Below are 15,957 nucleotides of genomic sequence, written 5' to 3'. Positions count from 1 at the left end.
ATGTCCCAACAAGACATTCAGTCTAAAAAATATACTGTGAATGTCCAAAGAACATTCATGGAATGTTCCAACAAGACATTCAGTCTAAAACATATACTGTGAATGTCCAAAGAACATTCGTAGACATTCATGGAATGTTCCAACAGAACATTCTAAGAATATTTAAAATGCTGACACAGCACATTCCAGGGACTTTCCAGGGACATTCGTGTGCATTTGGGGACATTCCAGGAATGTTTGGAATGTCCTGTGAGTACATTCTAGGAACATTCATGGAATGTTTTGTGTTATTAGGGAAGTTCAGGTTAAACTGGAGTTGAACTCGATATGAGAAATTGGCCCTTAAGGCGGGTTGACACGATCCAAGTAGCATCCAAGTGTACTTGGTCCAAGTCAACTTGGACGCTGCGCGCGCAATACTTGGATGCTACTTTGATCGTATGAGGGAGTTGACACGTTCCAAGTGTTTTTCATCTTCATCCAAGTCCACCCTCCTAGTTTACTTGGAGGCTGCGCGCGCAAGGCTTGGAAGCTCCTCTGACCGTGTCACCGCCCTCGTCAAGTATATTTCCATGAAAAGGTTATATCCAAGTAGCATCCAAGTTGACTAGGACGGTGCCCAACTTTCTTCAAAGTAATTTCAAAGTGTAGTTCCAATGGCGTCGCAGTCGGAAAATAAACGGGATATAAGTTCAAAACGAAAGTGGTCTGAAAGGGAAACTGTTAGATTTATGGAGCTGTACGAAGCAGAAGAATCGTTATGGAATGTAAAAATAAAAGATTATAAAAATAAGGATGCTAGAAATGCGGCACTAAAACGGATAAAAATCCACATAAACATTCCTGGTTTTACAGAATTTGATGTTTTAAAAAAAATTAATGCAATGAGAACAACCTACAAACAGGAAGCAGAAAAAATAAAAGCCTCAATAACAACAGGTGCGTCAGCTGAGGACATTTATGTGCCCAATATAGCGTGGTTCGAGATCGCTGATCGATTTTTATATGGTGTAATGAAAATCAGAAAAAGATTCTCTAATCTGGTAAGTACCTAATTACGTTTAATAATAGTTTTTCATATTATCAGTATGTTAAAGCCCATTTACGGCGAAGATGCGAAAAGGAAACCTTATGATATTTTTTTGACCCGAGGATAATTTTTTTAATGTTTTCTTTTTGTTGGGGTAACATTTCAATAGATTGAGGTATACAGTGATGAGTGCGCTAATTTTATTATTAGTAGTTATAACGCAAAAGATGGAAGAAATCTTAAGTTGTGAGATGACACTAGTAAAGGTGGGAAATTTAGCGATAGAAACCTATCAATTTACATTATATATATTCACTGTTTCCCACCTTTAGACATATCGGACGAGTTTGGCAACTACCACCATGACAGTGACAGTTTTAGTTGATATACTCCTCTGATACGTCTAAAGGTGGGAAACAATCAATACAATGTCAATTTATAGGTTTCTATAGCTAAATTTATCACCGTCACTAATTTCATCTCTTTTTATCTCACAACTTGATATGTTTTCCATCTTTTCCGTTATTTTGTCCGTTATTAGCGCGCTCATCACTGTATAGTATCATTTTTCTTTTTTCATTGTATCATTTTTCTTTTAACAAAAATATTACATACTTTTTACAGAGAACAACGAAACCATGGGGTTCATTGTTCTCTGATGTTTAAAAATTTTAAGATTATTCCTTATCAATAACTAGTGTCCTCTTTGGTACTTACAGGTAAAATAGTCCACTCAAAGGAAACAAATTTCTTTTTTTATAATATACAGTTGTAATATAGTAATAAAGCCATAAATAGTGCAATATCAAACCAACCCTAAAACCTTTCGGCAGGCCTTTTTAATTTTCTCATCCTTTTACATACACCGACGCGACGTGCCAATCGTTATTTGTTACCATCTGGTTATTTTTGCTATACAAAATGGTTTATTGTTTGACTTGTTCTGTTCTGTACCAAAAGTAAGGAATAGGCATTTGTAACAACGAGAAATCGGTATTTACACTTTTATTTGGGTATTGTTAGTCTGGACAGATTATCGGAAATCGGCCATTTTTTGAAAAGTTGTTGACCAGCAATTTTATTGCTGCAATCGAATCTTACGATTGTATATATTAATAATATAGGTACCGAAAGTCCGCAGACCGTGTGCTATTTTAATACCACACGGCGTTAATAACAAATTAACGCTCTGAAATCGTTTTTATTTCAATGATTGCTCGGTAACACCGAAGATTAACAGCAAAAATATAAAAAAAAATTCACCGTAATTTAATAATTCTACATAGATATTTTTTTCCGGATTTGATTCGACGAAAATTTTCCTCGGAAAATCCAGGTTTTTCCAACAAAATCTTTTATTTTCAACTAAAGTTGTAGGTAAGTATTTATTTATCAATAATAATATAACTTGGTGACACAAAACTTTTTGGGTATAGCTTATATTTTCAGAAATCGGTGGACACTAAACGAATAATTTAGCAACAATTAAATTGTTAATTAACAATAATTAAATAACTTGTTGCCACAAAACCTTTTTTGGTATAGATCATATTTCCAGAAGCCGGTGAAAATTAAACGAATAGTTCAGCAACAATTAAATTGTTAATTAACAAAAATTTAGCAACAATTAAATTGTTAATTATCTGTTTAATTGTTGCTAAACTATTCATTTAATTTACACCGGCTTCTGGAAATATATAATGTATACCAAAAAAGCTTTTGTGTCGTCAAGTTATTTAGGTATTAATAAAATTATTTAATTGTTACTAAACTATTCGTTTAATTTAAACCGCCTTCTGAAAATGTAATCGATACCAAAAAAGCTTTTGTGTCTCCGAGTTATTTAATTTATTGATAAATAATTACTAACTTAAAATTTTAGTTGAAAATAAAAGATTGTTGGACAATCCCTGGTTTTCCGAGGAAAATCTTCGTCGGAGCAAATCGGGAAAATAATATCTCTATGCAGAATTTAATTACGGTGAATTTATATTTAATTGTTTTTGGTGTTTTTTACACCGGCTTCTGGAAATATATAATGTATACCAAAAAAGCTTTTGTGTCGTCAAGTTATTTAGGTATTAATAAAATTATTTAATTGTTACTAAACTATTCGTTTAATTTAAACCGCCTTCTGAAAATGTAATCGATACCAAAAAAGCTTTTGTGTCTCCGAGTTATTTAATTTATTGATAAATAATTACTAACTTAAAATTTTAGTTGAAAATAAAAGATTGTTGGACAATCCCTGGTTTTCCGAGGAAAATCTTCGTCGGAGCAAATCGGGAAAATAATATCTCTATGCAGAATTTAATTACGGTGAATTTATATTTAATTGTTTTTGGTGTAAAGTTAAAATCTTTGGAGTTATATAGCAGTAATTGAAAAAAATTTTAACAAAAATTTTAGGCTGAGAAAAGAGCTCTGCACAAGAGATTTGAAGTTGGAGCTAAGAGTTAGGTTGGCTAGGTGCTACGTTTTCTCGACTTTGTTTTATGGAATGGAAGCTTGGACCTTGAATGCTGCATCAATGAAAAAACTAGAATCATTCGAGCTGTGGGTGTACAGAAGAATTCTGAAAATATCGTGGACAGAACACGTCACAAACAAAGAGGTTCTGAGAAAGATGAATAAAGAAATGGAAATCCTAAATACCATCAAAACAAGAAAATTGGAATATCTCGGACATATTACACGTGGAGAGAGATACAGCTTGCTCCAATTGATTATGCAGGGAAAGATTCAAGGAAAGAGAAGCATAGGGAGACGCAGAATATCGTGGCTGCGCAACCTGAGAGAGTGGTACGGATGTACATCAAATGAACTTTTCAGAGCAGCCGTTTCTAAAATACGAATAGCTATGATGATTCGAACTAATTTGTTTATAAAAAACAATAGCACACTATCTGCGGATTTTTGCATACCTGTAGTATTATTACATACTATTTTTTTCTTTTGACTAAACAATCTGAACTTACATAGCACTTCATTACACACATCTCTTCATTACACTTCATTCACTTTTTTATACAGTATGGTGCAAATGTTTGTAATAAATTCAGTATTTCGTAAGCCAGCGATTTTAAGGAAAAATCCTGGAACAGGTCGATTTTTATTTTTTAATTGTGATTTTTTGACATATATATATATATATATTATATTAGTGACGTCATTCATCTGGGCGTGATGACGTAGTCGCTGATTTTTTTAAAAGAGAATAGGGGTCGTCTAATAGCTCATTTGGAAGGTTATTTAATTTTTTATTCAGTAATATAAACATTCACATAATTCACACAAAAAGAAGAATCTATGAAATTTGTTTAATTAAAAATACATTCTACTGCTGTCAGAAAACACACAGAAAATGTTTATTTCATAAATAAACTACTTACTTACTTTTCGCTTAAATTCAATATTCAAAATGCCAATAGGCCGGTGGGAGGCTCTTTGACATGTAATTTAAGCGACAAAAGGGTTTATTTGTGAAATAAATTATCTGACATCATATGTCTCACAGCAGTAAAATTTATTTTGAATTAAATAGTACATACAATATTCTTCTTGTGTCAACTAATTTAATTATTAACATTTTAACATTTTTTTCTTGGATATACCTAATTAATTATGAATTATTACTGAATATATAATTGGACAACTTTTGAAATGAGCTGGTACACGACCCATATTCTTCTTTAAAAAAATCATCGATTACGTCATCACGCCCAGATGGATGACGTCACTAGTATGGCATATAATATATAAAAAATCATAATTTAAAAATAAAAATCGACCTGTTTCAGGATTTTTCCTTAAAGGGATCAGGATGTTTCCTTTAAGTTGCGGGCTTAGAAATAACGAATCTTTCCCAAACATTTGCACCATACTGTAGAATTGCTATGGGCTGTAAACATTAAGTAGTTATATTAAATATAGTTTATTTTTAGTAACTTGAATCAGTTCGAAAGTTTCCTTTCTTTGTTTTATTCTTTTTGGTTGTACATTACTCTTAATTTATGTGTGTTTTATCCAATCTAATAAATAAATTGTCAAATTATTGTCAATTTTGTCTTTGTTCATTGTCTCGGTCGTTAATGGGTTAACAAATAATAGGTAATAAAAAAATCGCTGTATTTGATATATTTATTGAATCTATAAAAACTGATAAATACACAATCACATATTGTAAAATAATTTTAAATTATGGAAGTCTCATTACTAATGTATCATGTCGTTTTGCCAAGATACAGCACCAGCATCTGAAAAATATTTTGTATAATTTTGTCTTCTACGTTCTGCCATTTGGGAATAATTGTTGCTGCCTTGTTGATTTCTTAAGCCTGACATGTTCGTGGACATGTGAATTCTCCATGATCCAGGTCTTATTTGTCCATCCAGATCCTCAGTGTCAAAAGTGCCAGGAGGTGCATAGGACAGCCGAGAGATTTTCTTGAGCCAATTATGAAGCGCACACGTGGCTTTTACAATTTTGTCAACTTTTTCAGGACACAAGTAAATAGGGCAACGATAGATCCGAAATCTCATTGCCATTATTCCGAATGCATTCTCAACCACTCGTCTAGCACGAGATAGGCGGTAATTGAATATCTTTTCTTCGGCTTTTAAAGGCATTTTTCGAGAATAGGGTTTCATGAGATATTCTTTAAGAGCAAACCCCTCGTCACCCAAGATTACACCCCATTTTGGAAAGTTTAGAGAATTGTCCTCAATACACGTTTTTAGTGTAGAATTATTAAACACAGTACTGTCATTCATTCGTCCCTGACTTCCAACATCTATGAAGATAAAACTGTAGTCACTGTCAACCAGTGCCATAAGAACGGTGCTAAAAAATCCTTTGTAGTTATAATAGTCACTTCCACTATGTATTGGTTGCTGGATATTGACATGTTTTCCGTCAATAGCTCCACAGCATCCTGGAAAATTCCAACGGTCTTCAAACCCCTTTGCTATTGCTGTCCACTCTGTGGTACTTTTTGGAACCTGGAAAAATATAATCTTAATAAAGAATAAATTTTTATATATATATATATATATATATATATATATATATATATATATATATACTATGGGCCATTCAAAAGAAGAATACTTTCATAAAATATTTATTTCATAGCCTATTTTTGAAAACTATGTTTCTATTTAAGCATCGTGAAAACCTTTATTATTTGACTAGTGGACATACTTTTATACGCCAAATCAAGACCTACATGATAGTATTCCATATTTTTAAATGGTCCACACGGTATATGCAGTGTGGAAGGCACATATGGAATAAAATTATTTCTGTCCTGGATTTAAAAAATTATAAAAAAACCCTGAGACCCGTCGATTTTTATCTATAAATGTGATCTTATTATTATCTTGTTATATTTATATACATAAATTTAAATACACAGGGTGATTAACGCAAGCTTAGCTTATTCCATAGTCTTTATTTTTAAGGGAACACTGTATATTTTTATATTTTTAAAAGCTCCTTAACAAGCTTATCCCAACGAACTATATCATGAAGATTCGTGAGATCTATTATGAATATTACAGGGTGATATTTTGAAATTACACATTGTGGAAACCATTTATGGAATAAAATTGTTTGTGTCGTTATTTTAGAAAATTATAATAAACGCTGGTACACGTCAACTTTTAATGTGCGTTTTTTAAACATAAATTTAAATATACAAGGTGATTCACATAAGGCTAGCGTAGTCCATCGTCTGTATTTTTAATGAAACAACCTGTATATTTTTATGCTTTTAAAAGCTCCTTTATAACTTGATCTTAAAAAACTATTATTACGTAGGGTATATTATGAATACACAAGGTAAAATTTTGAAATTATTGATAACATTTCTCAAGATATTAAACACGAAACCCAGTATATTGATATTGAGTTTAAAAATTTGATGTCGTTATTTTATACGATATACGTTAATAACCTTATGCGATAAATTATTAGTTTTAAAACTTTATGTATTTAATGTTTTGACGATAATAATTATACATGATTTCAAAATTTCACCTTGTATTATTCATAATAGACCCTACATAATAGACTTTTTTGAGATAAGGTTGTCAAGTAGCTTCTAAAGACCTAAAAATATAAAGGGTGTTTAATTAAAACTAAAGACTATGGTCTATGCTAGACTTGCGTGACCACCCTGTTTATAAAGCGCCCATTTGAATTTAAAAGTTGACTTATCTTAGCGTTTTTTATAATTTTCTAAAATAAGGAGTATACGGACACAGACAATTGTATTCCATAAGTGGTTTCCGTACTAATAATTTCAAAATTTCACCTTGTATTATTCATAATACAACCTACATGATATAGTTGGTTGGAATCAGGTTGTTAAGCAGCTTTTAAGAATAACAAAATATACAGGGTGTTACATTAAAAATAAAGCTTATGTACTATGCTAGGCTTGCGTGAATCACCCTGTACATTTAAGTTTATGTTTAGAATGCGCAAATTTATATATAAAAATCGACGGGTCTCAGCGTTTTTACGATTGTTCAACTGTTTAACAGAAGGACGGAACTAATTTTATTCCATAAGTTCCTTCCACCTTCCACTCTATATCTAGTTTAGACACACTATCTTAAGGGGGTGGATACGAACTTTCGGCTTCAATACTATTTAAATGGGATTCTTTTTTTTTTCGAATCCTGAGAAAACTAATAAGTATTTTTGAAACATTGAAACGCAGAATGAAAGATTACGTTATTACCGAGGGCCGAAAGTCCCTGAAAACTTCTATAATGTTTATTTTAATAGGTTACAGTGGTGAAAAACTAAGAAAAACTATAGTGTGATTTTCAATGTCAAATATGTCATTCAAAAGAAACTTTTTATTCATTCTAAGGGACTTTCGGCCCTCGGTAATAAAGTAATCTCTCATTCTGCTTTTAAATTTTTCAAATATACTTATTAGTTTTCTCAGGATTCGAAAAAAATGATTACATTTAATACATTGAAAATTTTGACAAGCGTCAAATTTTTGCATTTTGTTCCTTTCCCCTTAATGTTATTCTGTAGTGATTACGTTTTTATACATTGTTTGATTTTGTTGTAGCCAACGTCAACGGAGGAAGATACCATAGATACAACAGACCAGGCATCTACTAAAGGAGAGGTGGCAATAGAAAATGAAAGTGCTGACGACACAGCTGGGACCAGCGTTGACATTTCCAATAGTCAATCATCTATATCAGGCGATACAATTATTATTAGTACTCAGGAAATTGAAAGAGTAACAGAAAGAGAACCTAATAGTAATAGTGATTCTGAGAACAGCACTTTCAAAACACCTACAACATCTAAAAGAACGAAAAAAAGAAAAGGCTCTACTCCTGAGTACATTGAAAAAAGTATTAACACTTTGAAATCATTGAAAGATGATGTACAAAAAAACTTAGTGTGTGATGAATTTCAACATTTTGCCAATAATATAGCATCTCAACTAAGAGAACTTCCACTTGCTGATGCCATAGATTGCCAAATAGACCTGATGCAAGTACTTCGAGAAAGGCGACTTACGGTAATGCGTCGCAATCAGCTGCGTAATGAAGCATCAGTATTAAGAGAAAGAAACATATTTGATAATACTGTATCCAATAATGACCGTTCCAATAATATACATCACACCAGTCGACCTGCTATACCAGAATCAGAACCGATTGCCGGTCCATCCTCTGCATACCATGAAACAGACAGCATCAGCCACGACAGTGCGATGAACGAGTATGATATTACTGACAGTGCTAACAATGTTTTAAACGAAGCTATCGAAAGTGATAGTGGTAGTTTTTAATCCGATATGATACTTATAGTGTATAGTCTAGTTATAACGTAGATAGAAAAAGTGTTATATGTACATAATAGCCAATGTGAGTAATGTTCTATGTAGGTTTAAGAATAGCTTGTTTTATGTTTGTATTGATAAGAAATAAAATAATAAATAAAAGCAGTGTATAATTTTTTTTATTTTTAATTGCGTTCGCTCACACACACACACACACACACACACACACACACACACACACACACACACACACACACACATACACGGCGCCGCATTTGTTGTGGCATCTGTGCTTCAGACTGCAAAGTGGCATCATCAAGTCTACGTACGTTAGGTTGATTCTAATTAGGTGTGGATCAGTAATATATTTCTAATTTTGTTATACCCTCCTTCTAAACAAAACTACAGGGAAAACTATGATAACATTACTTGTGGCATCAGATGCCACATGTACCTTGAGATGTCATAAATACCACACTTGACACACCATGACTTAATACTTGAATTATGCCCGACATTTTTGGGATAATAAAAAACTAATAAATTACAGAACAAATTCTTGTTTTTTTAACTTTGTCAGTTATTTGCAAACAATTTGCATAAAATCTATGTTATTAATTTATTGTCATTATTATTTATTAGTCGCTTATTGCGGCTCTAATAGTTTTTCAAATAAAACTTTATATCCGTAAATTTTCTCATTTCTAATACTGGGTATTTTGATTTGCACTATTCACATTTTTGTTTTCCTGGTAGTACTTCCTTCTTCAAATCAAATTTAAAGAAAACCATTACGGATTTTATTTGTTCGGGCATCCATGGGGTTTTTGAGGTGTTTTAAGAGTTTTTACTGACTGCGTTTCTTTTTTCTTTTTTTTTAACTTGTGTTTCTTTTTTTGCAGATATTTATTTCTACAATTTTGTTTAATCTATTATTATTTTTTTTTAATTCATATCACTCACACCTCTTCTAATGCCGATGATTTTATCTTTTCTTGATTCTTGTACACCTGCTCTTTAATGTTTGACAATTATTGAACTAAAAGGTGATGCGAAAAAACTTACTTCTTTACTTACTTAATCAGTAGACTCATTGATACCTTTCGGTGTTGGGCCATTCATTCAATCTTAATCAGTGTCTTAATCTTCTGAGGTGTCGGGAGTTTCGTCTAACTCTCAATGAACTTCCTCCGTTCTTTCCTATTGGTGGCCATTTGTGTTGCTTCTTGCCAAGTTTTTCTCTTACTTTCTAGTATCTGCGAGATGTGACTATTCCATTCTTTAATGCTTCGTCATCTTCTGTTCTTCGCTATTGGTTTTGCTTGCCACACTCTTGATGCCACACTCAAAGAGTACCCATGAACCATCAATCACTTTCCTTGTATTTGCTGTCCTTGTCTATAACAAACGTTTGTTATTTATAGAAAAAGACAGCAAATACAAAATAAGTGCTTGATGTGATCGTTCATGGGTATTCTTTAATTTTTCCGACTGTATGTATTATACATAAGAAACACATGTTCGGATTATCCGTGTTTCTCAGTTATCCGTGCTTTTCAATTATCCGTGCCACCTCCGGTCCCAAGGAGCACGGATAATCGGGATTCTACTGTAATTACTGCATTTGTCCATTGTCTGGGTATTACTTTTATTTTCCATATTAGGTTCTATATGCATAGTAATTTTTTATGAAACCAAATTAAACAAATTATAAAAATTAATTTTTTTTACTTCTATATATTTCATCATTTCTGGTGCTACTTCATCGCTTCCTGGTACTTCTCTAATCTTTATCTTTCTTATTGCTTCTTCCAGTTCTTCTTTTTCTAAAGTTTCTTGATTTTCCGTGTTTCTCATGGACCCTCTATTGATCTGGCTTTCTTTTTCCATTGTATTCCCTTGCTTTCCATTCAGTATCAGCTCGAAGTGTTCCCTCCATCTTTCCATTATTTTCTTATCGTTTATTATTGTTCCTTCCTTGTTCATTATTTGTTTCACCTTTGTTTCTTTGTTGCTTTTTAGGTTCTTCAGTGTTCTATAAAATAACTTTACAGTTTCTGTGCTGTTTTCTTCCATTTTTTTCCGAATTTTTCCCAACTTTTCTTTTCCTCTTCCTTCACTATCTCTTTCATTTTTGTTCTTTGTCTCTTATAATTTTCATATTTTTTTTTGTTTTGTCTTGTACGTATTGTTTTTATAATTTCTTCTTTTCTTTTATTTATCTTTTCACTTCATCATTCCACCAAGATGTTCGTTTCTCTCTGTTATTGTTTCTTGTAGTCCCACATATTGCATTAGCTGATTTTATCATCGCATTTTTAAATTTTTCCCATTCTTCTTCTATTATTTCTGTTGTTTCGTGTTCATTTTCCATCTCTCTCTCTAGCTCCTCTGTGTATATTATTTTCGTTGATTCGTTGATTCTTCCCTTAGTTTATAATTTTTTTATTATTTCTTTGTGTTTTCTGTTTATGCTCTCATTCCTTTTTATTTCTTTTCTTTTGCTTTTGAATGTGGTTTCCAGTATATAGTGGTCACTGCCAATTTCATAACACCTTTTCACCCTTACGTCTCTTATCCAGTTCTTCTGCTTTTTGCACTATAGTATAGTCCATAATTGATTGTTCTTCTCTTGATTTGACTTCTCTTGTGATCTTGTGTATACTTTTATGCCGGAAGTGTGTGTTCATAATCACCGGGTTATTGTCTAGACCTAGACAGAATTTGAGTGGTAATTTCCAGTTTTGTTTATTTTTTCCTCCCCATAAGGTCCAATGACATTGTTTCCTTTTTCTGCTTCTTTTCCCACTCTACTGTTCATGTCTCCTGTGATCATAATTTTCTCTGCAGGTACAAATATTTATCACTTCTGGGAACTTATCCCAGAACTCATTATTTTCGTTTTTTGTTGCGTCTTCATCTGGTCCATAGCATATGATTAGTTTTGTATTGGTTTCCTCTATATCCATAACTACGTCTACTCTTAGTATATGTTCGTTGTAATATATCCAATTTTTTACTTTGTTGATAATATTCATCTTTATTATGCACGCTACTCTTGCCTGAGCTCTCTTCGTTTCTACCACTTTACTGTATATTAGTAACATTCCTTTTTCTAATATTATTGTTCCTCTTCCTTCCTTCTTTGTCTCTGTTAAAGCTACTGTTTCAATGTTCTTATTTCTAGTTTCTTCCCGCAGTTCTATTGCCTTTCCATTTATACCTCTTACTTTCCATGATGCCATTTTCAGAATTGTTTTGTTTTTTTCTGTGCTTAACTTGTACTTTGTTTTTCCTTCCGTTTGTGTTATTATCTTTAGATCTGTTCATGTCCCTGTACTGTGCCTGTTTTGTTTCTTGTTCCGTCTTTGTGTTTTCTTCGGTTCCATGACATCTCGTAACGCGACAGATCGTAACCGGACAAATGGTAACGGACAATTCGTAATAGCGACAGTTCGTATCGGCGACACTTCATAACGGCGACAGTTCGTAACTATACAAATTTGTAACGTCCAAATTGAATTATTCTGCTTATTTTTGTTAACGTTGAAACTAACTGTTAAACAGTTATAAATGAAATTAGGTTTATCAAAAGTAATACCACGAGTCCTCTAAATTTTATCGATAAATTTTTTTGTTTTCACGAAAACTTCTTTATTTGGTAAAATTACGAAAACAAACCGAATGATAAAATCACGAGTCCGAAGGACGAGTGATTTTATCCATTTCGGTTTGTTTGAGTGATTTTACCCTAAATAAAGAAGTTTAAGTATGAAAACGAAAAAATTTATCAAGCAAAATTTAGAGGACAAGTGGTATTTGAAAAGATTATTTTGTGAACCAATATGTATTATTAGTAAATACGGGCATCTGTGAAATATTTTTAAGACAACTAGGATCAATGTCTTAAGTAGGTTATAGATAAATTATTTTATGATTTAAAAATGAACCAATTTATTTATTATATTGTTAATACATAAAAAACTGTTTAAATCGAAAATGAACCATTATTAAAAACACAATTTTTATAACTAATATGAGATTTTCCAATGTCGTTCGTAATTAAGGTATGTACGTATTATGTGAAATTTAGGGTACCTTAAGTTTTATCAGGGAAGAGACTGTTTTATCAAGGAAGAGGCTGTTTTATCAGTATTACACTCAATGATTGGCTAGAAAGACGAGTTGTGATTGGCTGAAAAAGCAAAAACGTCAGAATTTGACGGGTGAAAAAAATAATCAATTTATTAAATCAGTATCAGAATAAACATTTTTAAAATTGAAGCGTTTATTTGAAAAACAATACATGTCCATTTTAAGAAAATTCGATTTTATGTATTCTTCTCATAGAATAGTAGCTTCTTTATCCATCCGACACATTTAGTTTTGTAAACATCTATGATGTCCGGAGTAAACTACATAGAACATTTGGATGTTTCTATAGAAAACAACAGATGTCTGGGAAGTTTTTCTTGATTTGCCAACATTTTAATTTTTGGACAAGTGTTGTTTTTCACAGTATCTTAATGGACATGGTACAAAGAACGAGTGAAGAAAGAGGACTTAACCTCAACATAAATAAAACAAAATGGATGCTGGTCAGCCAAATTTAAAAACCTGCCAGACAATTAAAAATAAAAAACCAACTAATTAAACACGTTGACTCGTATATATACCTTGGAACAGTCGTCAACTCCAAATGGGATCAAACAACCGAAATACGATCTAGAATTGAAATGCCAGAGCAACATTTAACAACATTAATAATATATTCACCCGATCCGACATATCTCTCCTACTAAAAATATGGCTGCAAAAGTGCTATTTATTTCCAGTCTTGCTGTATGGCGCAGAGGCATGGACACTGACGGAAACATTAATGAGAAAGCTGGAGGCATTCGAAATGTGGGTGTATCGACGTATCCTCAAAATATCCTGGATGACTCATACCACAAACGTAGAGGTACTGCACCGAATGGGAAAACAAAAAGAAATCTCTTTCACAATTAAGAAACAGAAACTTGAATACCTCGGTCATATTGTGAGACATGATAAATATTATATACTCCAACTAATAATACAGGGTAAAATAGAAAGCAAACGCGGACCCGGAAGAAGAAGACACTCATGACTTCAAAACTTACACCAATGGTTTGGACTAACATCGATCGAGTTATTCAGAAACGCCGCAAACAAAATTAAAATTGCTATGATGATAGCCAACGTCCGCAACGGACAAGGCAAGTGAAGAAGAAGAAAGTTGTTTTCCTTTACAAAATGTTTACTTAAAAAGTTGGGAATGTCTAAAGACGGTTGCCGGCTTAAAGATTGCATTAATTACTTCATTAGTCCTTTGTCTAGGTATATGTAAATTTAAGGAACAATGAGAGGGATAAACTTTTAAAAATATTGTTAAAAGTTTGTATGTATTTAAATATTTGTTTGTTATTAAGGACTTTTAATATATTATTCTGAAACACGAAATATAAAATGTATTAAACATGTTCATCCCGGTACTGATTCATTAAATTGATAAACATTCAATTATAACTGTAATAACAGTTAGTTTTCACGTTAACAAACATAAACAGAATAATTCAATTTGGACGTTTACGAATTGTCCGTTACGAACTTGTATAGTTACGAACTGTCGCCGTTATGAAGTGTCGCTGTTACGAACTGTCGCCGTTACGAGTTGTTCGTTACCACTTGTCCGGTTACGAATTGTCGCGTTACGAGATGTCTGGTCACGGTTTTCTTCAGCTAGTTTTATGAACTAGCTGGTTCTGCATTGTTTGTTACTTTTTCTATTCTGCTTGTTTTTTGGTTCCATTTCCATTTAATGCCTTCAATAACTATGAAACCATAGCCAATTTTTGTCCTTTTTCCATTAGTCTTTCATTTGTTGCTATCTTCCTAAGGTTTCTTTGTACTTAGGTATTTCTATATTTTTTACTGTTAGGTCACATTCTAAAATTAAATACTCTATGTTGCGTGTAGTTCATTAGTTTACCCTTGGCTTTCAGTATTTTCATTTTATATTTCATTTATTTCAAAGTTATCAAAAATGAGATATTAAAAATAATACAATAAAGGTTAGGATATCTCGAAAACTTGACGTGACACAACAATTTTGACCCCAGATTCACATTCAGTGCACCAACCACCAAAAACCTTCGAGAATATAATATATTAGAGCTTCAGTTGCCCCTGATTGACCTGTGATATTTTTGAAGCTTACGTACATTGTCATGATAACATCACACACACTACATTATCTTTATAACGGCCACAACAACAACAACAAAAAACTAACAAAGTATAAATCGATATAATTCCGCAAATTAGGTACACCCCACTCGCTTCTGATAGCTCGTACCTAATGGCATCATGTTCCAAAGGAGTGTAAATTATTTCATGCACATATTATTTTAATCGTAGGGGGCAGCACTATATACGCAGCGAGAATGATGCCATAACAAATACATGTGTGTGAATGTACAACGATATCATCTTATGGCATCATACACACCAAAATATTACAAAATATTAAAATGACGCTATCTGTGACAATATAATGCCGTAGATGCTAAAAATCGAATTAAAATTTTATGGCATCGCGTGTATGATGCCACAAAGCTCGCAGATGCCATAACGTAGCAAAATGCACACACATGATGCCATAATAAATGTAATACAAACACACACACACACACACACACACACACACACACACACACACACACACACACACACACACACACACACACACACACACACACACACACACACACACACACACACACACACACACACACACACACACACACACACACACACACACACACACACACACACACACACACACACACACACACACACACACACACACACACACACACACACACACACACACACACACACACACACACACACACACACACACACACACACACACACACACACACACACACACACACACACACACACACACACACACACACACACACACACACACACACACACACACACACACACACACACACACACACACACACACACACACACACACACACACACACACACACACACACACACACACAC

General features: G+C 32.9%; 1 protein-coding gene across 4 annotated transcripts in view; it reads left to right on the top strand.

Moving 5' to 3' along the window:
- LOC126892658 (nose resistant to fluoxetine protein 6-like) overlaps positions 1-15,957 on the top strand; it is a 149,692-nt gene that overhangs the window by 102,342 nt on the left and 31,393 nt on the right. For 3 of the 4 annotated variants that reach the window (XM_050662299.1, XM_050662298.1, XM_050662297.1), the window contains exon 9: positions 8,125-9,015. The exons of the other annotated variant lie outside the window; for it this stretch is intronic. In XM_050662299.1, coding sequence (XP_050518256.1) covers positions 8,125-8,862 — 738 coding nt within the window. In that variant the 3' untranslated portion in view covers positions 8,863-9,015. Of the gene's footprint in view, positions 1-8,124; positions 9,016-15,957 lie in introns of those variants that run through there. 4 annotated transcript variants of the gene reach the window in all.

This window comes from Diabrotica virgifera, chromosome 9, assembly GCF_917563875.1.
Source record: "Diabrotica virgifera virgifera chromosome 9, PGI_DIABVI_V3a".
In the NCBI taxonomy this organism is placed as follows: domain Eukaryota; kingdom Metazoa; phylum Arthropoda; class Insecta; order Coleoptera; family Chrysomelidae; genus Diabrotica; species Diabrotica virgifera.
The sequence above is the reverse complement of the archived record's forward strand: the minus strand, read 5'-3'. Positions and strand labels throughout refer to the sequence as shown.